This window comes from Pipistrellus hanaki (assembly GCF_964339955.1).
Source record: "Pipistrellus hanaki genome assembly, chromosome: 1".
NCBI classification, from domain to species: Eukaryota; Metazoa; Chordata; class Mammalia; order Chiroptera; family Vespertilionidae; genus Pipistrellus; species Pipistrellus hanaki.
This window is the reverse complement of record NC_140503.1, coordinates 134,523,539-134,548,009: the sequence shown is the minus strand read 5'-3', so window position 1 is coordinate 134,548,009 and position 24,471 is coordinate 134,523,539. Positions and strand designations below refer to the sequence as shown.

General features: G+C 40.6%; 1 protein-coding gene across 1 annotated transcript in view; it reads right to left on the bottom strand.

Annotated features, from left to right (window-relative positions):
- Positions 1 to 24,471, bottom strand: part of LOC311620947 (cyclin-Y-like protein 1) — a gene marked incomplete at its 5' end in the record, with an annotated part of 41,507 nt that overhangs the window by 9,428 nt on the left and 7,608 nt on the right. The window contains 6 exons of the mRNA XM_084880690.1: positions 203 to 351; positions 3,335 to 3,501; positions 5,606 to 5,725; positions 8,180 to 8,231; positions 11,069 to 11,104; positions 14,001 to 14,098. Of these exons, the coding sequence (XP_084736816.1) occupies positions 203 to 351; positions 3,335 to 3,501; positions 5,606 to 5,725; positions 8,180 to 8,231; positions 11,069 to 11,104; positions 14,001 to 14,098 (622 nt within the window). The remainder of the gene's footprint in view (positions 1 to 202; positions 352 to 3,334; positions 3,502 to 5,605; positions 5,726 to 8,179; positions 8,232 to 11,068; positions 11,105 to 14,000; positions 14,099 to 24,471) is intronic.

Here is a 24,471-nt window from a genome sequence, read left to right as displayed (position 1 = left end):
AAAAGATAATTTTTGTAAGACGGGATTCTTATATACACCATAAAAAATACCGTTAACATGATATGAAAGAGTTAATAAGTCTTATTCAATGTGCTAGTTAAAACATCTTTTCATTTTCCTAATATTACATAATATGATTTATCCACAGATACTGGTTTTCGTGTCTGGCAGCAAACCCCACTTTGTGAATCCACAGCCTTACCTCTTTCTTTTTGAAGAGGAGCAGGTACAATAGGCAGTCCATGGTTACTTGCTAAAGACCGAAGGTCAAAATAGTATTGGGCATAGACACTGGCAGAAACATAAAGACGAAACCGGAGTAGACCTAGGTATTGCCTTTCCAACTCATTTCTGGGGGGAAAGGAAAACACAAAACCACCACAGGGCAATTTTAGTCAACTTGGTTCTCTTCAAAATTGTCATTCTAATCTATTAGGTTGGCTCTGAGTTTAGTTTTGAAACAAATAAAGGCTACCCAGCAGGGCTAATACGCTAATTTCAGACAGGCAAATAAGGGTCAACAATTTGTGGTCCCCTTTGCATCCCAGGACTTTGAGTTTGGGACAAGGGGAAGGAGGTTATGTCTCTTGTGCACAACAGCTGCTGGGTATGGGCTCAGTCATCAGAGCCCCATTAGTGTAGCTATAGATTTATTCTCTTTGCTCACTCACAGGGCCCCACTTAGTGTTCAGATGGAAGGAATGATGCATGCTATTTCTTAGCCCTGGAGAACTTGCAGACATTTTCACCTGGCTGATAACAGAAAGGGGATTAGTAAAGTAGAGATGTGCCAACAAAAGGATTGGGCATGTCACCATAGCAACAAATGGATCCATTCAGAGCCACCACTATTATCTCTGAGGGGAAAACTCTTAGAAAATTATCAGACACCAAAAAGGAAATTGAGGAAGAGACAAATAGACGGCAGCATGTACAATGTTCATGGTCATGAAGCATTAACACCTTTAAAATGTCTATTCTACCTAAAAGAATCTATTTCAACCAAATTCCTATCAAGATGCCAATGCCATCTTTTACAGAAGCAGAACAAATAATCCAAAGTTCTATACGAACCCACAAAAGACCCTGAATAGTCATAGCAGTTGAGAGAAAAACAGTTTAAAGGTATTACACTACCTGCTATCAAACTCTACTACAAGGCTATAATTATCAAAACAGTATGGTACTAGCATAAAAACAAACATAGATCAATGGAACAAAATAGAAAGCCCAGAAATAACCCCACACCTATATGGTTAATTACTATTTGACAAAAGAGGAGACTTTATTCAGCAGTATAAAGACAGTCTATTAAATAAATATTGTTGGGTAAATTGGACAGATACATTCAAAAAATGAAGCTAGACCACTTCTTACATCACATACAAGAATAGACTCAAAATGAATTATTAACTTAAATGTAAGAGTCAAAACCATAAAACTCCTAGAAGAAAACAGAGGCACTAAAATCTGGAATATTTCTTTTAGTGTTTTGCTGATAGATTACCTTGTGCCAGCGAAAGAATAGAAAAAATAAAGAAATGGGACTACATAAAGCTAATAATTTTAGTATAGCAAAAGAAAACATCAACAAAATAAAAAGACAACCCACTGATGGGAAAATGTATTTGACAATGATATATTTAATAAGGAATTTAATATTCAAAATTCATTAAAAATATATAACTCAACATCTTATAAAAATATACACAGCCCAACACCAAAAATACAAACAAACTAATTAAAAAATGGACAGAGGACCTGAACAGACACTTCTCTAAAGAGAGCATAGAGCTGGCTTATATACATGAAAAGATGCTTACCATCACTGATCATCACTGAGATGCAAATTAAAACCACAATGAGATATACTCACACCTGTCCGAATGGTTAGCATCAATAAATTAACAAATAGCAAGTGTTGATAAGGATGTGGAGAAAGGGGAACCCTCGTGCACTTTTGGTGGCAATTATACTGGTGCAGACACGGTGGAAAATAGTATGGAAGTTCCTAAAAAATTAAAAATGGAACTGCCTTATGACTCAGTGATTCTACCCTGAGTATATATCTAAAGAAAACCAAGATACTAATTTGAAAGAATATATGCACCTTATGTTCACTGCAGTATTATTTACAATCCTCAAGCTGTAGAAACAACTCAAGTGCCCATTAACTGATGAGTGAATTAAAAAGCAGTGAATATCATTACTCATCCATAATAAAGAATGAAATTCTGCCATTTGGAAGAGAACAGATGGACCTAGAGGGTATTATGTTAGTGAAGTAAGTCAGTCAGAGAAATACAAATAACATATGATTTCACTAAAAAGCAATATAAATGAACAAGCAAAATAGAAGCAGACTCATAGGTAAAGGGAACATTTTGAAGGTTGTAAGAGGAGAAGAGGGTTGGGAGGCTGGGTCAAGAAGGTGAAGAAATTGAGAAGTACATATTGTCAATTACAATGCAGTTATGGGGATATAAATTATGCCATAGGAAAGAGAGTCAATAATACTGCAATAACTCTGCATGGTATCAGGTCAAAAATATTGTGGAAAACACTTTGCAAAGCACCTGTTTTTTTAACCATTATGCTGTACACCTGAGACTAATATAAAATAACTATAGGCCCAGTGCACAGATTTGTGTTCTTCGCAATCTGGGACCCCTTGGGGGATGCCAGAGAGCCAGTTTTGGCCCAATCCCCACAGGCCAGGCCAAGGGACCCCACCAGTACATGAATCTGTACACTGGGCCTCTAGTACGCATATAAGATCTTTGGTTAATCTCGTCCCACCCTTCCCTCTACCCTCTTCTCTCTGAGATTCATCAGTCTGTTCCATGTTTCCATGCCTATGGTTTTCACTCCTGCATTAAGCATCTGACCCCTGATGGTCAGTGCATGTCATAACTACTAGCTGGTCAGCCAGTCACTTAGGGCTTTTATATATAGATATTGAATGTAAAGTCTTACTGAAAATAAATGAAATTTTTAAAAGGGGGTAATAAAAGACCTAAACTGGTAGACAGTGTTAAGGAAGCCATGAAGGTATTTACATTACTGTTGTTTTGGAATGTGAGCTTCTACAAAGTTTGCTACTAAATTATCACACAGATTATTATAATAATAACACATGAAGGCATACTAATTAATGAGGAGGAGTATGAAATGTTATAGCAAATGTGCATAGAAAAATGTATGTAATTTTATGCCTAGTTCAGTCCTTTGCACAATGTAACCTTTCAAAATATTTCTTATTTGGTAAATTTTATGGGGGCAAATAAGGTATTCGAAAATGGTTAGAAACTTCATCAAAACCTTGCAAACTCACAAGTCCTTGATTGTAGGGCCCCTTATCAATGAGGAGAAGTGACAATTCCATACAGGCACATCGTGCAGATACTTGTAGGCCTGAATAATCGCTTCCAAAACAATGCGTTTCCAGTTAGATGGACACAAATCTATTTCAGCATAAATTAGAAGTCGTTCTATGTAAATCTGCAAAGTAGAACACTGGTCTTTGATTCTAGTTCAGTTTAAGTGCTGTGTTAAGAACTTTCAGTAATGACAGATTTCATCAGTTTTGACATGCCTTTATTCTTAGGTTCTAGAGAGACTGCTTGGCCAGCCAAAGCCAGAGGCCAAGAAACAGTTGCAAATCAGACACTATTATTGCCTACTTTCCCAGGTGAATTTCCTGTGTGCTTACCAAAGAGTCTCTGGTTCAAATCTTGGCCCCAGTCAGGACTCATGCGGGAGGCAATCAATAGATGTCTCTCTCTTATACTGATGATTCATTCTCATATTCTCTCTATTTCTCTCTCTTTCTCTTTCTCTCTCTCCACCTCCTCCCTCCCTCTCTCTCTTTCTCTCTCTCTTTTCTCCTCTCCTCCCCTCTCTTTTCTACTTTCTCTGAAAATCAATGGAAAACATATCCTTTGATGAGGATTAAAAATAATTTTTTTTAAAGACAGCTCCCCCAGTGGCTGCTGAGTGCTGCAGCAGGACAGGCAGTGCAAACAGGTGTTTCTGGGTCAGGTTTCTACAACTGTCAAGTATTCTTGGACTTAGTGCCTTTGTAAGAAACACACATGCACACAAAGGGTAGTCCTTTTATGCCCCTTGAGCCTCACATCTCCATCGCGATTCTGTTAAATAAATCTATCTCTGTCTTACACAACCTGAAGCTCAGTCAGTTCTGTTGGTTTCAGGTGGTAGCAGAGCTACCAGTCTCTGTCTCCCTGGTTCTCTCCTAAACCTGCCAGGGAGCTGGTGAGGTCTCATGATTTCTTCACATGTATTACATGTCTATTCTACAAAGAACTGAGTGAAGGCAACAGCTAAGCAAAGATTATAGAGACAAGCTGTGATTTGTTGTTACATCAAAGACTTCTTTGAAGAAGAGTATGTTTACTGTCTGAGGTTATCAGATAATCTCAGATAGACAACTCATATTAGCCAAAGGTCTTCAAACCCAACTATATTTTAGAAAGCAAACAGTTATTGAACATTATGTGTTATTAGTGAAAGTTTGCACCAATCTCCCAAAGCTAAATGCTCTCAGATATCCTATGAATGAACCTCCGTTCAAGGTTCAACTGTCATCTTTCTAGAAATAGAGACATATACAACACTAGAAATCACTCAACTTCCTGCAATCTTTACTGAGACTTGGTATGTGCCATTAATCATTCATTTATACCACTTGCTTTCCTGAGTCATTGTAATTGGGATTTCTCTTTTCACTGAAACTCTTCTAGCAATGAAATCAATCCCATCCCACTTCTGAAAAACACCTCCCACAATTACCTCTTTTGAACACTTGCCTGTGGCCCAGACACTCTCCCCAATATGAATGTCTTTATATGGTGCCCATCCCACCCCCACAACCCTAGGGTGCTTCCTCTCTGTTTGCTCACAGTGAATGCCCTCTCTAAAGTAGCTGACCTAAATACTCTTCCCTCAAACCAAGCAGGAGACTTTTCCCTTTTAGGATTCCTGGAGGCAAGAGTGATACAATCCCCATTCCTTCTCACTAGAATGGACCACTCATTCCAAATGATACACTCTTTCCAGAAGAATCCTGGATGAATGACACAAAGGTCCTTACACGGCTATAGCTGAGCAGGCAACTAGCAATGCCCTTTCAGGTCCTACAGGCAATAGAATCCTGGCAATGTCACAGGCAGGAACAAGAGGACAGCAAGGACAGAAGAACACCCATCATCCAAGGAACAGCGAATTCAGGGTTCTAGTTCTCAGTCAGGACACAGGATACAACTGCCTGGGAAATGCAGCCTGGGACTCAGCTTAGAACTACACTGAACCTGTCACTGCCTGGGGCTTAGAAGGCTCTGTTATTGTCCCATCCTGCCCCATCAGCACACCTTGTAAGTGTGTGTGCACTGCGTGTGCCTATGTCTCCTGAGGTCATGAAGGAGAAATTGGAAATCTTGCCGTCCTGCTGGCTTTAATAGCAATCATTTTGTGGTGAGAAAAGCAAAGACATTGTTAATCATAGTGATTATTAAGCGCAAATGTATGAATTTACTTTATTTGATAGGTTTCCCTTAATAAAGTTCTGAAAGAAGAATTATCTTACCAAAGTCGTTATTGCATATCCTGCTGTTACATCATAGGCAATGAAGAAAGGTCGAATAAATTTGTAAATTGAGTCGGGATCGGGATTATGATGAAAGAATTCTTCAGGAAACTTTTCTTCCTGAAAGGAAGTACCCATTGAAGAAAAATACTAAGTACTTTTTTTTAACAGAATTGTTCCACTTGTGCCCATGTGCTGCTTAAAATAATTTTGATTGGGTGACATGTATTTTAGCCTTTTAAATAAAATAATGGGACCTTAAAAAACAATAGTGATTGAATATCGACACTCATTAAAGATACAGGCACAACCTCAGAATATTTATATATTCCTTTCCTCCTTCCCCCTATCACACTCTGTCTAAATGTGAACTATTTTTACGCTCCAAAGACTTGTTGGTCATCATGTCATAGTTCTCTGCAATCAACTTTGAGAATGTAACCATCAGGTTCTAAGGCTTTGCTGTGTGTACAGTGCTCATATTGTTGTAGAGCATATCTGAAGTCATTTGAAAATTTTTGTCATTGTAATTAATTCAATATTAAATAGCTGTTTAATTTTCTTCTAGAGATCTTGACATATTAAGTTTATGTACAAATATTCATATTGTTTGATGCTATTGAAAATTTTCTTTTAAAAATATACATTTTTGTTTTTTGAGTATGTTGACCCACTTTAGCTCACTAATTATACAAAGCTGAAACTCAGTTCTTACTGACATATCCTATATAATAAAAGGGTAATATGCAAATCAACTGAATGGAAGAAGGACCAGTTGCTATGATGTGCACTGACCATCAAGGTGCGGAGCCTCAACACAGGAGCTGCCCCCTGGTGGTCAGTGTGCTTCCACGGGGGGGCGCTGCTCAGCCAGAAGCCAGGCTGATAGCTGGGGAGCTTAGCAGCTGTGGCAGGAGCCTCCCCTCCTGCCTCCCCCACAGCACTAAGGATGTAAGCCATCAGGCAGACATCCCCTGAGGGCTCCCGACTGCAAAGGGGCACAGGCCGGGCTGAGAGGCTTCCCCACCCCCAGTACATGAATGTCGTGCACCGGGGCCTCTCATTTCTTATATAACACTAGAGCCCTGTGCACAAAATTCAAATTCGTGCATTGGGTGGGGGTGAGGGGTGGGTGGCCCTCAGCCCAGCCTGTGTCCTCTTGCAATCTGGGAATCCTAGGAAAGGGTTCCAAGGCTTGGCTGATGATCAGGGCATATCAGGGCTTTCCTTCCCCTGGCTGCTGGCAACTGGCTGTAACTCCACCGCTGCCACTGCCTGCCATCAGTGCAACTCTGCCACCCCACTACCAAACACCGGGCACCTCACTCTGGGGGTGACAGGTATTGGGTGCGATCATTGGCTGGCTTAGGATTTCCCTCTGCGGGGCAATAACTGGTTGGCCCCCCACACCTGCCACCACATCGCTAGCCAGTGGGCTGGGCCGCTCTCTTTTTTTTGTGGGGCCCCAGATCAATCACCCCTCGGGAGGGAGGCCCTGCCCACGCACCACAGTGCTGACTGTGGATAGCCTGGGCCTTCCTCTTTAGGGCGACTGGGCAAGGCACTCTGCCCACCAACCTGGGGCTCTGAGAACAAATGGTCTCCGCAGAGGGTGGTCTGGGCCTCCCTCATTGGGGCAACTGTGGAGCCGCCCCTCTGGATGGATCACCCCAATAGCTGGTGGCATGAGTCTCCCACTTTGGGGCAATTGATCTCTCTGAGGGTGGCCTGGGCCTCTATCTGCAGGGTGATCACGGGGCAATGGCGGGGCCCCCTGACCAATTGCATTGCACCTACCTTGGCTGGCCTGGAGCCAGTGCGTGTCATAATGTGGTCATTCAGATGGTCATCTGGGAAGTCGTTGTTTGGTCGATTTTCAATATTACACTTCTATTATTATAGACTAAAGGAAAGGCCTGGTGCATGGATTTGTGCACAGGTGGGGTCCCTCGGCCTGGCCTATGGGATCAGGCAAAAACTTGCTCTCCAATATCCCTCAAGGGCTCCTGGACTGCGAAAGGGTGCAGGTTGGGCTAAGGGAGCCCTCACCCCAAGTATATGAGTGTTGTGCACTGGGCCTCTAGATTCTTATATAACTAAATGCCTAGTACACAGTTTTGTGCACAGATGAGGTCCCTTAGTTTGATCTGCAGGCATCAGGCTGAAACCAGCTCTCTGACAACCCCCAAAGGGTCCCAAATTGCAAACGGGCAGTTCTTGGGTTATGCACCCCAGAATCGAGCTCCCTCTTCTCTGGTTCTGGGTACATCATCTGAGAACCACAGCTGCCAACTCACAGCAGCTTGGCAGCTCCTGTGTTGAGCATCTGCCCCTTGATGGTCAGTGTGTATCATAGCTACTGGTTGGACGGTCGTTTATGCTTTTATAAATATATTCCTTTTGCAAAATAATTAGATACAACATGGGGTGGGGAAGAAAACTTAAAGGAAGGTAAGGTTAACTCCCAGCTGGAGAGAGTAATTTTCTACTAGTGATTAATTTCAAAGCAAATCAGCATGGAATAAACACAAGTATCTGAGAGAAAAAGACAACCTCAATACAACTGGCACTTACTGTGACAGGATGGAGTCTCTCTTCAAAAATGTCCTTGGATTTATTTCCACTTCTAGAAAATAAGAACGTGATTTTAAAAACTAATCCAGGGATTGTATTAGCAACACATCTATTGGGAGTAGAGAGAATCGTGGCAGGAGCTTAACCTTCAACAAAGAAAGTCCTTCTACAAATTCTTCTCTTAGATCCTGTAGGAATTTTCTGACCTCTTTTTACTCAGCACATCAAATTCTGTGAAACCTTCTCAATAATGACCAGCCAGAGCTGCCTTTATAGGCATTGACCCTCCCTAATAGGCAATGCTAGTCAATCAAATCAATTGCCCTCCTCTAACCTCTCATTGGCAGACACAGGAACATTTTATAAAGCAGTAGTGGTGGGCAATCCTTCATGTGAAATGTGATTCCTGTTTGTTTTCTCTTACTAGTTTCCTATATTATATTCTTATTATATATTTCTTCTTTATTCTTTACAATAGTCTGAGTTTAAAATTTGCCTTTGTATTTTAAAAGTGAGCACTTTATTAATTTGAGAGAGAGAGAGAGAGAGAGAGAGAGAGAGAGAGAGAGAATTGGCTGCCTCCTGTACATGCTGAATTGTGGATGGAACTAGAAACCTAGCTCTGTGGCCTTACAGAATTGAACCTACAGCTAGGTATGTGCTGCCCTAACTTGGAATCAAACCTGCCACCCTTTGATGTACAGGACAATGCTCCAACCAACTGGATGAGGGAAACCAGTCTTCTGGTTTTTTAGGTTTAATTTTCCACATAGTGGTTCTCCAAGAGTGTTTTGCAGGCTTCTCTGGTTCCACTAGACCAGTGGTCGGCAAACTCATTAGTCAACAGAACCAAAAATCAACAGTACACCGATTGAAATTTCTTTTGAGAGCCAAATTTTTTAACTTAAACTTCTTCTAATGCCACTTCTTCAAAACAGACTCGCCCAGAACATGGTATTTTGGGGAAGAGCCATACTCAAGGGGCCAAAGAGCTGCATGTGGCTCGCAAGCTGCAGTTTGCCGACCACGGCACTAGACCATTTTCAGGAGACCCACAAGACCACAACTGTTTGTATAGAAACATTAAGGCATTGCCTACATTTACACTAACATTTTCAATGAATGACTGCATAAAAGCAAAAGTCAATAAAACTGGTTTTTGAGCAAGAATCAAGGTAGGGATCCAATTCTGTACTAGTAGTCATTCTACTCTTCACTGCCACTTGTTGATAAGAAATCTGCTTTATTTAAGCACAATTTTGATAAAGCAGTGACAATGAATAATGTTATTAAAAGTTGAATCTTCTTTTTATACTTTAGATTAGAATAAGGAGAAGTACACATTAAGCACTCCTACATATTGAAATGTGGTTGTGTTAAGGAAAAGCACTTGGAATTAGTTGTGAGCTGAAAACCCTACTGTTTTCAGAGAAAATTATTTTTATTTGATACTACAACTGTCATTCTCTCAAGACTGAAAAGTGAGCCCATCACTTCTAAGAAAATAACATACTTTTCTTGCCAATTTCACAGTTCCAGTTATCAAGCTAAAAATCAAGATTGGAGAAAACTTGTACCCTTTTTGTGACCTAACAGCTTTTCAATATCTAAAGGTTTATCTGGGAAGACGGGTTATGTGATACTAACAAAAGTGAGTTTTGATACTGTATAAAGAGATGTGAACTGATACTCTCCAAATGACCAATGTATAATGTGATTATGAAAATACTTACAATGTCGCCAAGACCGGTTTAGCTCAATGGATAGAGCGTTGGCTTGGGGACTGAAGGGTCCCGGGTTCGATTCCGGTCAAGGGCATGTACCTTGGTTGCGGGCATATCCCCAGTAGGGGGTGTGCAAGAGGCAGCTGATCGATGACTCTCTCTCATCGATGTTTCCAACTCTCTATCTCTCTCCCTTCCTCTCTGTACAAAATCAATAAAAATATATTTAAAAAAAAAAAAAAAAAAAAGAAAATACTTACAATGTAAGAGATTCGTTTAGCATAGAAGATGTATGCATGGGTACTAATTTAACAGAGACCTTAGTACAAGTTCAAGGATAGGATTTAAAACCATTGTAACTATTTTAAGAAGACAGCTCCTGTGGACTTCTGGTACAATATGAAAGAATATCCAAAATTATCTGAAGGCTTTAAGAATACAAACTTTTCTAGCCATAAAGATACATGAGGCTGGGTCTTCATATTGTTTATTCAAAACAAATTATTGAGATGACATTGAGGTAAGCAAAAGGATTGAAGACAGGGTGTACATGAGAATCAGCTATCTTCTGTTGAACCAGACATAAAGAGATTTGCAAAATGTAAATAAGTGACAATTTCTATTTGGCCTATTTGTTGTGGAAAGTGATTCTCTTTTATAAAGAATTATGTTAATGCTATAGCTCCTCATCAGGGGTGTTTCTGTCCCCCAGGAAACATTCAGACATGGTAGACATGTTTTGTTGTCACAATGGGGCCTGGGAAGAGGATGCTACTGGCATCTAGCCAGGAGAGGCCAGGGATGTTGCTAAACATCCTGTAATGCACAAGGCAATCCCCCACAACAAAGAAGTATCCTGCTCAAAATTTCAATACTGCTATAGAAACTATGTTTTAACATACAAGGGACTTATTTTTAAATTCTCAATTTTAATTTATAATCCAGTAAATATCAACATAGCCCCATATCAACCAATCTTTGGGATCAACATTAGGAGTCCTAAGACAAAAAAAAAAAAAAAAAAAAAAAAAAAAAAAAGTTCACTTCAACAATGTAATAAAAGCACTATAGCTTACTCCAATAATATCTGTAGTTAAAACCTAAGAATAACGTTATATCTTTGAATTTTATTAGCTAGAATAACAGGACTGGTTTTAAAACTCACCTGTTTTTTATGTTGTAATATATTGCTAGTGCCAGGCTGTAGAAAAAAGAAAAGGTTGACAATTGACTTTATGTCAGGTCTGAAGACATGTTTTAAAAGGGTTGTGTGGGGGAAGACCATCCCATCTGCCCAGTAGCCATGAGATCTCATTCAAAACAGTATCTCCTAAGCACTTTTTGACTTGTTGTAGTTCTTTGTCAGTTAGTAAAATGAGGAAAACCAAAATGCTGAGGAATATGTTGTTAGAAGACATGTTTTGTGTGATTATTATAGCATATAAGTTATTACACTCTTGCCCTATCATTTGCCTTTCTACTCATATAATCTTTCATCCTGTACAAGTTAGATCTACTTATACACATGCTTAAATTTAAGCCATATAGTATTTTTTCCACCTGTCCACCTATTATCCTTCAATCCCCTAAAGTTAAATAAAATGCTCTATACCAAACAGAATCATTTAAGGTCACTTTTAAATAATTGTTAAGAAAATTTAATGGCAAATATAAGAATACAATGGCGTAAAATTATACACAGTGTAGTATTAAAGACATTTATTTCCAAATTAGTTTAAATACAATTTAATGAGCAGATGTAAGTGCTCAGATACTGTGTAAGTTACAATATCCCTACATTATTCCCAAATGCTGTGTAACATGAAACAAAGGGGTGCTGTAGATTAAGTTATATGCTTTTTCTCTTTGCCCAGATGTCAAAAATGAAGCTCCAAATAATTGAGAAAAAGCAAATCTGAATTTTATAACTAGGTTTTAGAATATCAGCAGTTGTAAAAAGGCCTGTAGCATTGTTAGCAACAAAGATGGGCACTAAAATAGTGCTTTACACAGTTTCATCTTAAAAATAATTTTAAAATAATAGAATTTGAAGCATATAAGCTGAAAGAAACTAATGAACTTGTGATGGATGATATTTAATTCAACAACCCATTTTACAGAGAAGGTAATCAAGGCTTAAAACTGATTTCCTCAAGGTCCCACCAAGAGTAAGAAGCAGTTCTCCTTCTCCCTCTAACCAGGCAATGTGGTTCCCAAGCTTAGCTGTGCATTTGGATCATCAGAGGAGTTTTACAAACTGCCTTCTACCATCGTCAGTTGATCTGATTCATCTGGCATTGGGTATGTTCTGGGGTTGTTCTGAAAGCTTCTCGGGTGATGGCAAAGTGCAGCAAAGTTTGAGAACACATGAATTTGGATTAAAATCAAAATCATCTCAGATGCTTTTCTCTATATAAAGATGCCTTGCATCCTTCCTCAGCTTATCAGAAGGCTTGTGAGAGTGAGAGTGTGTGTTGGGGAAGGAGAAAGGGAATTCATGTGTTTAGAGACACATTTAGATAAAAGTTGTGTAAGTGATTATAATAAGGCTCACCCATCCCATTGGGAATAATGCACTACTACCCCACAATGAACATTTTTTCAAAACCATTCCTAAAAGCCAATGAGCTCTATTAAAATTCTCACTAAACCTTTATTTTAACAATAGTAAATGTGCTGAATGGTCATTTTCAAAACTCAATAAGAGCAAATGAAAACCTACAGTACTTCCAAAAATTAGATAATTTTGGAGGAAAAAAAGCATATATTCAAAATGACTCTTGAATGATATACTGTAACATCAGAATCATCTAACTCAAAAGAAGCTATGACACACAGTTTTTTACTCCCAGATTTAGTGGTCAGAATGAAGAAAAAGACTCAGAGATTGTGAGATAGGTGTCAAAACACAGGACTTTAGAAAGAGATGGGTTTAATTTTTGCTGAAACTCAATTTGATCTCAACTGTTGTTATGAGAGAAGAAACTTACATTATGATTGTGAACTGCCTGTTTTTAATGTAGAAGTTACTGAGAATTTAATTAGCAAAAATTTTGTACAATATAAACAAAATTAAGTTTATAAATAAATTATGTTTTAGGACTGAAAAATAAAATTAGAAATGAGGATTTTAATATTTTCAGGTAGCATTTTCCAAACTGTGTTCTGAAAAGTCAACCCTCACATCTCAGGGAGACACTGATAATGATCCTTGGACAACCCCAGTTGGATTCAGGAAGTTCTACATCCAAGTTTGTTTTTATTTTTCTCTTAAATAAGCTTGAAGGTTTCCGATTAGGGTGTGTTTTTTTTGTGTGTGTTTTTTGTTTTTTTAAGTCTTCAATTGTGGACTATGAACTCACAAAATTTAATGAATAGTTTTCATCGTCATGACACTGTTATGTTTGCTTAAACTTAAACCTGACTGTGACTATGTTTCCACAACTTCACCTCTCTCATGATTTTCTGCTTTGATTTTGTTATATATGGATCAATATAAGTCTTGAATATGCATTTATATATCTATACATATATATATAACTAAATTTAATACATCTATGAAATTAAAACATCAGCCAAACAAGTTTAACCCAAAATGAAGTTAACTTGAGAAGTTGTTCCTTAAGACTGGTTTGATGCATTTTTCCTGGAAGGAGAGTGCATTTCAATATAGAAATAGTGCAGGAATAAAAATGTACGATGGGGGAAATCCAATGAACTGTAAATGCAGATACACTCTGCTGCCAATAGGGGACAAGCTGTCCCTTCTTCCTAGAGCATCTTCCTGGTTAGTACCATAGTTTTAGGCCTATATCTCATGAAGAAATACTATATTTCAGAAACATTCAGTAAAACACACCTCTCCTTTCATTGTGAAGTAGTAATGCCTCAAGTAAAGATAAATATTTTTGGGGGCATTTTTAAATTGTTAAGTTTAAGTTTAAGAAGGTTTCCCTTCTTCCCTCCACTCTGAGATTAAAATGGAAGTGGAAATCAATATATAATTGACACCAGTTTTTAACCTGAGCACTGAAAAGGACAATCAAATGAAAGTACATATGGGCCGGATAAGAGGTCTGTCCCCTGTTTGTACTCACCACTGCACAGCAATTCTCAGATCAGGCTGAGAAATCGAGTAGTCAACATACATAGTATTACATGAGCTGTACTTTTCCCTAAGGTGACCAGGAGACACCTAAAGAGGTAGGGGAATAGAAGAAAATATCATAGTAAGTTAAACCTATAAACCAAACAATTAGTCATTACAATTGTCCTCATACTCTATGAACTGCTTTAGTGCAATACCATGTGCAACTCTATGGTAAACCCATTCTATGCTCTAACTTCCAACTATGAGAATTGAGGAAGGGGTCATAAAATGCCGCCCTTGACATATTACCTATAATCCAACTTGGCAAACACCTATGATAAAGTCCCTTTATAAGACTGTAAAACCTTTATAGATAAAACATCATTTTGCCTGTTTCAGATGCTTCTCTTGAAAGCTACTTACTCCTCATTAACCAGAAGCTCCAGATGGCATAATTTGAAAATCACTATTTGGAGGAATAAATTATCCTTCAAGCTAGAAATATTTTAACTATAGCTAGAACTCTGATATGTTTCTTAAGCCATGCAGTTAACATGTAATTTACTTTTGGGATCTCATCAGACAAATACAGCATAAAGAGTGAAAACTCATTCAAATACTTTTTTTCTAAATGGAAGGTTTACTACCATATAGGTGCAGTGTGGCATATAATACACCATGAATAAAGTCAATAATGACCAGAAACCTATATAGAGGGGAGTAAGAAGAATAGGAAACAAAGCACCAAAATATAGACTAGTTGGTAAAACATTAGGTGATATTTGCTCCCATTTCCCTCTATTTCAAACCTTTTCCATTATAAATGTACATTGTGTTCTATTTGAAAACAAGGCTAAAATATTGAAAACTTTTAATCAGACATGGGGGTCACTGGTCTATGGGAGTTCATTTAGTAAAGCAACAATTTACAGTATAGTACTGTTAGATCCAATCAAGGAAATACTGAGCACTTCCCCATCAGTGTAGTCTACTCCCAATTTTTCAAATTTCCAATACCAAATATCTAGTATCCACTATAGTGGCAGAATTAAACTGGTATCAAATCCTGGATATTCTGGCTGTCAAATGATTACTTTCCTCTCATCCTGTTTAAAAATGTAAAACAATTGTTCTTTGTGGTTAAAACCTTACTATTGCTGACTTGCAAGCTCAATAAACTACACAGAAAAACAGAGATAAAAAATGCAAATACTAAAAAAGAATTAAAGAGCCCAAATGCTAATGATGAGGTAGTGTTTATAGGTATTTCAGTAGGTCACTAGAATACACAGGCAAAAATCCTACTGTATCTTCACTCATTCAGAACAAATGGCAGAATAGATGGACTTTTACAATCTTTTCAAAAAAGGGAAGGGGTTCATTAGATTTATTTATTATTATTATTTATTGTCTAAAGTTTTACATGTCTCCTTTTCCCCCTGACTGCCCCAGTATCTATGTCCATTGGTTATGCTCATATGCATGCATACAATCCTTTGGTAGCTCCCTCCCCCTGCCCCTCCCCCCTGCCATTTGTCTCTGGATCTATTCTTGTTCATCAAATTATGTTCATTATTATATTACAAATATGAGTGAGATCATGTAATATTTATCTTTCTCTAACTGGCTTATTTTGCTTAGCATAATGCTCTCCAGTTCCATCCATGCTATTGCAAATGGTAAAAGTTCCTTCTTTTTTTTTTTTTAATAGCACTAGAGGCATGGTGCATGAAATCTGTGCACTGTGGGGGTGTCCCTTAGCCCAGCATGCACCCTCTCCAATCTGGAACCCTTAGGAGGATGTACGACTGCTGGTTTAGGCCCAATTCAGTAGTAAGACATCCCTCTCACAATCCGGGACTGTTGGCTTCTAACCATTCGCCTGCTTACCTATCTGACTGCCCCAAACTGCATCTGCCTGGCAGCCTGATCACCCCCAACTGCTCCCCTGATTGCCCAATCTCCAACTTCCCTCTCCTGCAGCTTGGTCATCTCCACTGCCCTCCCCTTCTGGGCTGATCACCCTCAACTGCCCTCCCTTGCCAGCCAGATTGCCCCCAAATTCCCTCCCCTGCCAGCCATGTTGTGGCAGCCATCTTATGACATGGGGGCAGCCATCTTGTGACAAGGTGGGGGTGGCCATTATGTGATGATGTGAGGGCATCCTGTGAGGGCAAGAAGGCATGAGGGCCACCTAAGCTTTTATTAGTATAGACAGTATTCCATTGTGTAGATGTACCACCGTTTTTTAATCCACTCATCTGCTATTGGATACTTATGTTGTTTCCATATATTAGCTATTGTAAATTGTGCTACTATGAAATAGAGGTACATATGTCCTTTCTGATTGGTGTTTCTGGATTCTTGGGATATATTCCTAGAAGTGGAATTACTGGGTCAAATGAAAGTGCCATTTTTAACTTTTTAAGGAACCCATACTGTTCTCTACAGTTATTGCATCAGTCTGTATTGCCACTAGCAGTACACGAGGGTTCCTTTTTCTCTGCATCCTCACCAGCACTTGTTTGTTGATTTAGTGATGACAACTATTGTGACAGGTGTGAGATAGTATCTCGTCATTTTGATTTGCAGCTCTTGGAAAATTAGTGACTGACCATGTTTCCATATGTCTCTTGGCCTTCTGTATGTCCTTTTTCAAAAAAGTGTCTATTTATGTACCTTGGCCATTTTTTTTTATTAGATAGTGCATCTTTCTTTTGTTAAGTGATATGAGTTCTCAGTAAAATTTGGAGATTGAACGCTTATCGGAAATATCATTGGCAAATATGTTCTACTATGCAGAGGGCTTTCTTGTGTTTTGTTTGATGATTCATTTTATCATGCAGAAGGTTTTTATTTTGATGTAGTCCTAATTTGTTTATTTTTCTCCTTATCTCCATTACCCTAGGAGCTGTGTCAGTAAAGATATTTCTATCAATCAATGCAGAAAAACATTTGACAAAATCCAACACCCTTTCTTCATAAAAAAAAAAAAAAAAAAAAAAAACTCTCAGCAAAGTGAGAATAAAGGGATCATACCTCAACATAATAAAAGCCTTAGATGACAAACCTACAGCCAACTTTGTGCTCAATGGGCAAATACTAAACTCACTTCCCCTAAGAATGGGGACAAGACAGGGATGCCCACTTTCACCACTCCTGTTTGATATAGTACTGGAAGTGCTAGCCATGGTGATCAGACAAGAGGAAGAAATAAAAGGCATCCAAATTGGAAAAGAAGAACTAAAACTGTCCTTATTCACAGATGACATGATATTATACATAGAAAACCCCAAAGACTCTATCAAAACCTGCTAGACCTAATAAATGAATTCAGCAATGTAGTAGGATACAACATTAATACCAGAAATCTAGGGCCTTTTTATACACCAACTAGTAGCCTAGTGCACAAAATTCGTGCATGGGGGAAAGAGAGGTTCCCACAGCCCAGCTTTCACCCTCTCCAATTGGGGACCCCTTGGGGGATGTCCAACTGCCGGTTTTGTCCCTATCCCTGTGGGCAGTCAGACATCCCTCTCGCAATCTTAGACTGATGCCTCCTAACTGCTCACCTGCCTCCGCCTACCTGCCTGATTGCCCCTAGCCCCTCTGCCTGCTTGCCTTCCTGATCACCCCTAACTGCCCTCCCCTGCTGGCCTGATCTTTCCCCAAAATGTCCTCTCCTGATGACCTGATCTCGCCCCCAATGGCCTTCCCCTGCCACCTTATCTTACCACTAACTGATCTCCCCTGCAGGCCTAATAACCCCTAACTATCTCTGGCTGCCTGATTGCCCCTAACTGCCCTCTCCTGGAGGCCTAATATCACCCCCAACTGCCCTTCCCTACCAGCCTGATCTCACCCCCAATGGCCCTCCCCTGTCAGTCTGATCTTACCCCAACTGCCCTCCCCTGCTGGTCTGATTGCCCCTAACCACCTCTGCCTCAGCCCTCACCATTATGGCTTTGTTCAGAAGGAAGTCAGACATCCAGAAGATGTCCAGTGGACCCGGTCTAAGTAGCATATTGCCCTTCTATTGGTATAGATAGATTATATAGAATAGGATTGCTTAAATGAGGGGAGGGGTTTCAGCAAGAGGAGATGCTCTTGGCAGACAAAAATACATAATCCCTATATCTGGACTGAGAACCAGCCATATGCACTATACTGCCAAACTGGTCATTAAAAAATTGAACCACTTTCTTGCACCTTACACCAAAGAGCTGTTGCCCTTAAAACCCCTCTTCAGCCCCCACCTTAGGTTCTGCCTTTGTAGTTCACCCAGATTTGGTTTTGATTGGTTGGTTTCTATGCCAGCCTAGTGTCTCTGGGCCTATCTCCAAGCCTGATCAGAGAGGTGGGGCTGTTCAGAGTTGTCCCAGGCTGCTGGAGAGTGGGATGAACTGCTACCCTCTGGGGGAGAGAGAGAGGTGCAGCTGCAGGCGAGGCCTGGAGTGAGAGAGAGAAGCAAGGGCAGATCAGCAGCTGATATGAGGTATGGATCAGACCCTGCTTCTCTCTCTGTGCCTTGCCAGCAGCTGCTGCAGCTATTGATCAGCCCCATCTCTCTCTCTCTTTCTCTTTGAGAGGTGAGAAGTTCAGCCCGTTTGCCAGTCCCCGCCCACCTGAACCTGCTGTGCACACAGCCTGGTAATCGGTTGTCCCTTTGGTTGTTTTGGATATTACAGAGCCTGGCTCTTTATATATATAGTGAACTCATAGAAAGAGAAATTTAAAAAGAAATCCCATTTACCATTGCACCAAAAAAAAAATTAAAAAATTAAGATACCTAGGAATAAATTAAACTAAGGAGGTAATAGACCTAAACTCAGATAACTACAGGACATTGAAAAAGGAGATAGACAAAGACATAAACAAGTGGAAGAACATACTATGTTCATGGGTTGGTAGAATCAACATCATTAAAATGTCCATACTACCCAATGCAATCTACAGATCCAATGCAATCCCCATTAAAACACCAATAGCACATGTCAAAAATCTATAACTAACTTTCCAAAATTTCATCTGAAATAAAAAAGGACCCCAAATAACCACAGCAATTCTGAGAAAGAAGAACCAAGTTGGAGGGATCCCAATACCAGATATCAAACTCTATGATAGCAAGCCATGGTTCTCAAAACTGCCTGGTACTGGCACAAGAACAGACATATAGACCAATGGAACAGAACAGAGAACCCAGGATTCTTTAGATTGAAAGTTCAATAGCTAAGACTAGAAAAATTATAAGACTAGGAGTCTAAGTAACAAGTCAAACCTTACTATCAAGTACCTGTTGAAATCCTGCGTATTGCCTCATCTTAACCTATCCTATATAATAAAAGCCTAGGTGGTTTAAGTGATGTTGTAACAAGATGGCCGCCACAACATCACAAGATGGCCAACACAAAATAGCTTCCATGATAGTCACAAGATGGCCTCCACAAGATGGTCAGCAGGGGAGGGAAATTGGGGGTGACCGGGCCAGCAGGGGAGGGCAGTGGGGGTGATTGGGCTGGCAGGGGAACAGTTAGGCAGGAATCAGGCTGGCAGCCAGAAGTGATTAGGCGGGCAGCAGGAAGGCGAGAGGTTAGGAACAAGCTGTCCTGGATTGTGAGAGCCTAAACCAGCAGTAAGACATCCCCAAGGGGTCCCACTTGGAGAAGTTGCAGGCCGGGCTGAGGGATACCCCCATCCCCATACACGAATTTCATGCACTGGGCCTGTAGTTAAAAAAATAAAATGGAAGTACACTGTTTTCTCTCTACTTTCTCACAAGTCTTGGATATTAATAATTAATAATGACTTCTAAATCACTTAAAATTTCAAATCCTTATATGCTTTAGAAATTTTGGCAGACAAAAATACATAATCCCTATATCTGTTCCATCTATGTGGCTCAGAAATGGGACAATCTGATGAAATGCATTGTTTGAATAGAACTCTTAACCAAGGTGCCAAAGCCGGTTTGGCTCAGTGGTAGAGCGTCGGTCTGCGGACTGAAGGGTCCTGGGCTCGATTCTGGAAGTACCTTGTTTGCTGGCACATCCCCAGTGTGGGGTGTGCAAGAGGCGGCTGGCCGATGTTACTCTCTTATAGACGTTTCTAGCTCTCTAACTATCTTCTTTCCTCTTTGTAAAAAATCAATTAAAAAAAAAAAAAGAACTCTTAACCAAGGTTTTAGTAGAAAAGTGCAGTATGCTAACTACAGATCTAATCACAATATTCTCTGAATTAATATTATTAATTTTATTGAATTAAAGCTTTAAACTTTGATTTACACTTTAAATATAAGTTCTATGTTTGAGATTTCTGAAATGACCACAATTCCATTTCCTTTCCCCTTCCTTTCAGAAATACATCCCTAGAATTAAAGACATAAAAAAAGAACAAAACACAGGAAGCACAACTTTGGTGTCTAAGGAGAGTGACTGGAATAGGAATAAGAAAGCCAGTTTGTTTTACAGAGTCCAAGGCAGGCTCAGAATTCAGCCCCCAAATTCTTGCAGTGCAGCCCTATCAGTAAAAATTCTGCTCACACCTTGTGCTTCCAATCCTATATAATAAAAGCCTAATATGCTAAGTGTCTCTGGTTGTCCAACTGACTGTTCAACCAAACAAAACCTATTATGCTAATGGTATGCTAAGTCTGTTCAACTGCTAACTATCACATGCACTGACTGCCAGGGGGCAGACAGTTGACTGGTCGACCAGTCTCTATGATGTGCACCACCACCTGGGGGCAGATGCTCCGAATGGTAGGTTAACTTGCTGCTGGGGTTTAGCTGATCAGGACTGAGTTAGATGGGCCAGACACATCCCGGAGCCTTCCCGCAGTCCTTCCCCAGCTGCTCAATCTCCCATGTCTCTCCTGGACCCTGATCATGCATCGGTGGGGTCCCTTGGCCTGACCTGAGCCCCCTTGGGGACCCCTCAGGGGATGTCAGAGAACCGTTTTCAGCCTGATGGTGGGATGACCAGTCACTATGACACACACTGACCACCAGGGGAAAGGTGCTCAACACAGGAGCTTCCCGTTGGTGGTCAGTGCACTCCCTCAGGGGGAGCACTGCTCAGCCAGAAGCCGGGCTCATGGCTGTTGAATGCAGCAGCAGTGGCGGGAGCCTCTCCCACCTCCACAGCAGCGCTAAGGATATCTGACTGCCAGATTAGACCTACTCCATGGAAGTGGGTCTAAGACAGCCGTCGGACATCCCTCAAGGGCTCTTGGACTGCGAGAGGGCCCAAGGCTGGGCTGAGGGCCCCCCCACACACATGTGCACAAAATTTGTGCACTGGGCCTCTAGTTAGACATAAAGACAGCCACGGACCAGCACAATTCCGAAGGAAGCCAACAAGGAAGATAGACCAAAGCAGAATGGCTACCATCAAGAAGGCAGATAATAACAAGTATTAGAGAGGTTGTGGAGAAAAAGGAACCCATATTCACTGCTGGTAGGAGCATAAACTGTACAGCCACTATGGAAAAGTGTATGGAATTACCTCACAAAAACAAGAATAGAATTACCATATGATCCAGCAAACCCTCTTCCGGTTATCTATCAGGAAAAAACATTTGTAAAGATATATGTTCATTGTAGCATTATTCCTGATGGCCAAACATGAAAATAAAGTGTCCTTCAGTAAATATTTGGATAAAGATGATGTGGTGTGTGTGTGTGTGTGTGTGTGTGTGTGTGTGTGTATGAATACTACTCAGCCATAAATGAGGAAGTACTGCCATTTGTCACAACATGGATATTATATGCTAAGTGAAGTAAGTCAGAAAGAAAAAGCTATGTGGGATATAAAACTAAAACTCAGACATAGACAACAGTATGGTGGTTACCAGAGGGAAGGGGTATGGGGTAAGTAAAAGGTAAAGAGGGCCAAATGTATGGTAAGGGAAGATTATTTGACTTTAGGTGGTGGACATACAATGCAATGTAGCAATCATATTTCAAAGATAGGTACACTTGAATCCTAAATAAGGATTTTAATCAAAGTCACCCCAGTGAATTTAATTTTTTTTAAAAATCTGAACTCATAAACAAAAAGCAAATTGAAAGCTTTTCTTAAAATCTACATGCTAAGAACATCACATTTCTTAGAAAAACTTAGAATCTGTGGTATCAGCAAATCAGTTGTCCTATTTATACTAAAAAAAAGGGTAATGTGCTAATTAGACTGGACGTTTTCTGTATGTCTGTTCTGACAAAGCTTGGGTTTGGCCGACTTGCAAACTGCCCCTGGACCCTTGCCTAGGCCGGCCCTGCCCCAGTGAGGACCCTCACACTGATTGGGGGCATGGCCAGCCTACAAACTGCCCTCAGCCCCTCCCCAAGCAGGGACCCCCACCCCCATTGGGGGTGAGGCTGGCCTGCAAACCACCCCAGGCCCCCCACCTCCAGCGAGAACCCCCATCCCGACTGGGGTCATGGCTGGCCTGCAAACCACCTCAGGCCCCTCACCCAGGCCAGCCTCATCCCCAGCAGGGACCCCAACTCTGATCAGAAATATGGTCAGCCTGTAAACTGCCCCAGACCTCTCATTCATGCTGGCTCCACCCCCAGCGGGGACCCCCACCCTGATCGGGGGTGTAGCCTTCCTAAAAACCCCAGGCGGCCCCTTGACCAGGCTAGTCCCTCCCCCAGTGGGGACCCTCACCCTGCCCCTGCCCCAATTCAAATTGCTGTCCATTCCCCCCCCCCCCCGATCTGAGACCCCCTTCAGGGCAGGCCAGCCGGCCCCACCCATGCACCAGGCCTCTATCCTATATAATAAAAGGGTAATATGCAAGTTGACCCTAATGGCAAAATGACCAGAACGACTGCTGGACCAGTCACTATGAAGCACACTGACCGCTTCTGGGTCCCTTCCCCCAGACATCAAGCACCGATCGCGAATGGGGAACTGGGGGGTGGGTGGCAACAGGGGGCAGGGCTAGCTGCGGGCAGCTGGGAAAGATGGCCCTGATCATAGGCCAGACCTAGTGCCGTACCTGCACATGAATTTTGTGCACTGGGCCTCTAGTGTAAAATAAAACTGTAGCAAAAAAAGAAAAATTAATGTGAGTGATAAAATTCAAAAGCAAAAAATAAATAAATAAATAAAAAATCCTTTGGCCAGTGATATTCAGTAGTTAGAGCATTGTCCTTCACACCAAAAAATTCGGGGTTTGATTCTAGTCAAGGACAAGTACCTGGGTTATGGGTTCACTCCCTTCTCCTGTTTCGGGAACATTTGAGAAGCAGTCAGTGGATGTGTCTCTTACATAGATATTTCTCTCTATCTCTCTCTTGATTACTACCTCCCATCCTTCTACTCTCTCCAAAAACCAAAAAAAAAAAAAAAAAAAAAAAAAAAAAAAAAAAAACTATCCTCAAGTCAGTATTAAAATTCTCTCTATATAAAAGCCTAATGACTGGAATGACTGGATGACCGGCCGATGGCCGGTAGCTATGATGTGCACTGCCCCAGAACTTGTTGCTGGGGTCCTGACAGCCCTGAATCTGGTTCACTTGCACCCCAAACCCAGACAAGAGAGAGAAGGGAGCCCATCCCGCATGGAAATGCTGTTCCTTAGCCGTCGTGCCTTGCTTGCTGCTGGAAATAAAGGGGGGCCAGCTAGCCAACTTCCCATGGTTCCTCTCCCCTACAGACATGCCCCCCTCATTTGATCCTGATCACCAAGACCCCACCCATGCACAAATTCATACACCATGCCTCTAGTAAACAAACAAACAAACAAACAAATAAACCTACCAAAAGCAAACATTACAGTGGTAAAAGAATAAAATGCTATAAAAATGACAGGACATAAGTAAACACTATCAATTAAAAACTCGATAAAACAGAATTATAAAGTGTTGGTGGCCCTAGCCAGTTTGCCTCAGTGGATAGAGCACCAGCCTGCAGATTGAAGGGTTCCAGGTTCGATTACAGTTAAGGGCACATGCCCAGGTTGTGGGCTTCATCCTTAGTAGGAGTCATACAGGAAGCAGCCAATCAATGATTATCTCTTATCATTGATGTTTCTATCTATCTCTCATTCTCCATTCCTCTCTGAAATCAATAAAAACTTAAAAAAAAAAAAAAAAAAAAAAAAAAAAAAGAAAGAAAATGAAAGAAAAAGAAAGTCTTGGCAAAGAAACTCAAGGAAATCTCCAGGAAGCAGAAAAAGACAAAATGGGAAATAAGAGGGGGAAATATTTAGAGATTTGTCCAGGAATACTGGTCTAAGAGTTCCAACTTCTGCTTAATGAGAATATTAGTAAAAAGAAGGAATAAAGAATTTATAAAAGAAACAAAAATATCCCCTGAGAGTAGATGGCCACAATACAATGAAAAGATGCATACCAAAACATAACATGAAATTTCAGAATCCCAGGAATAGGTAAGCTTCTAAATATTTCCAGAGAAGAAAGGGTGGGGGAAATTACTAAAGTTGCAAATATACAATATATCATACATTACCA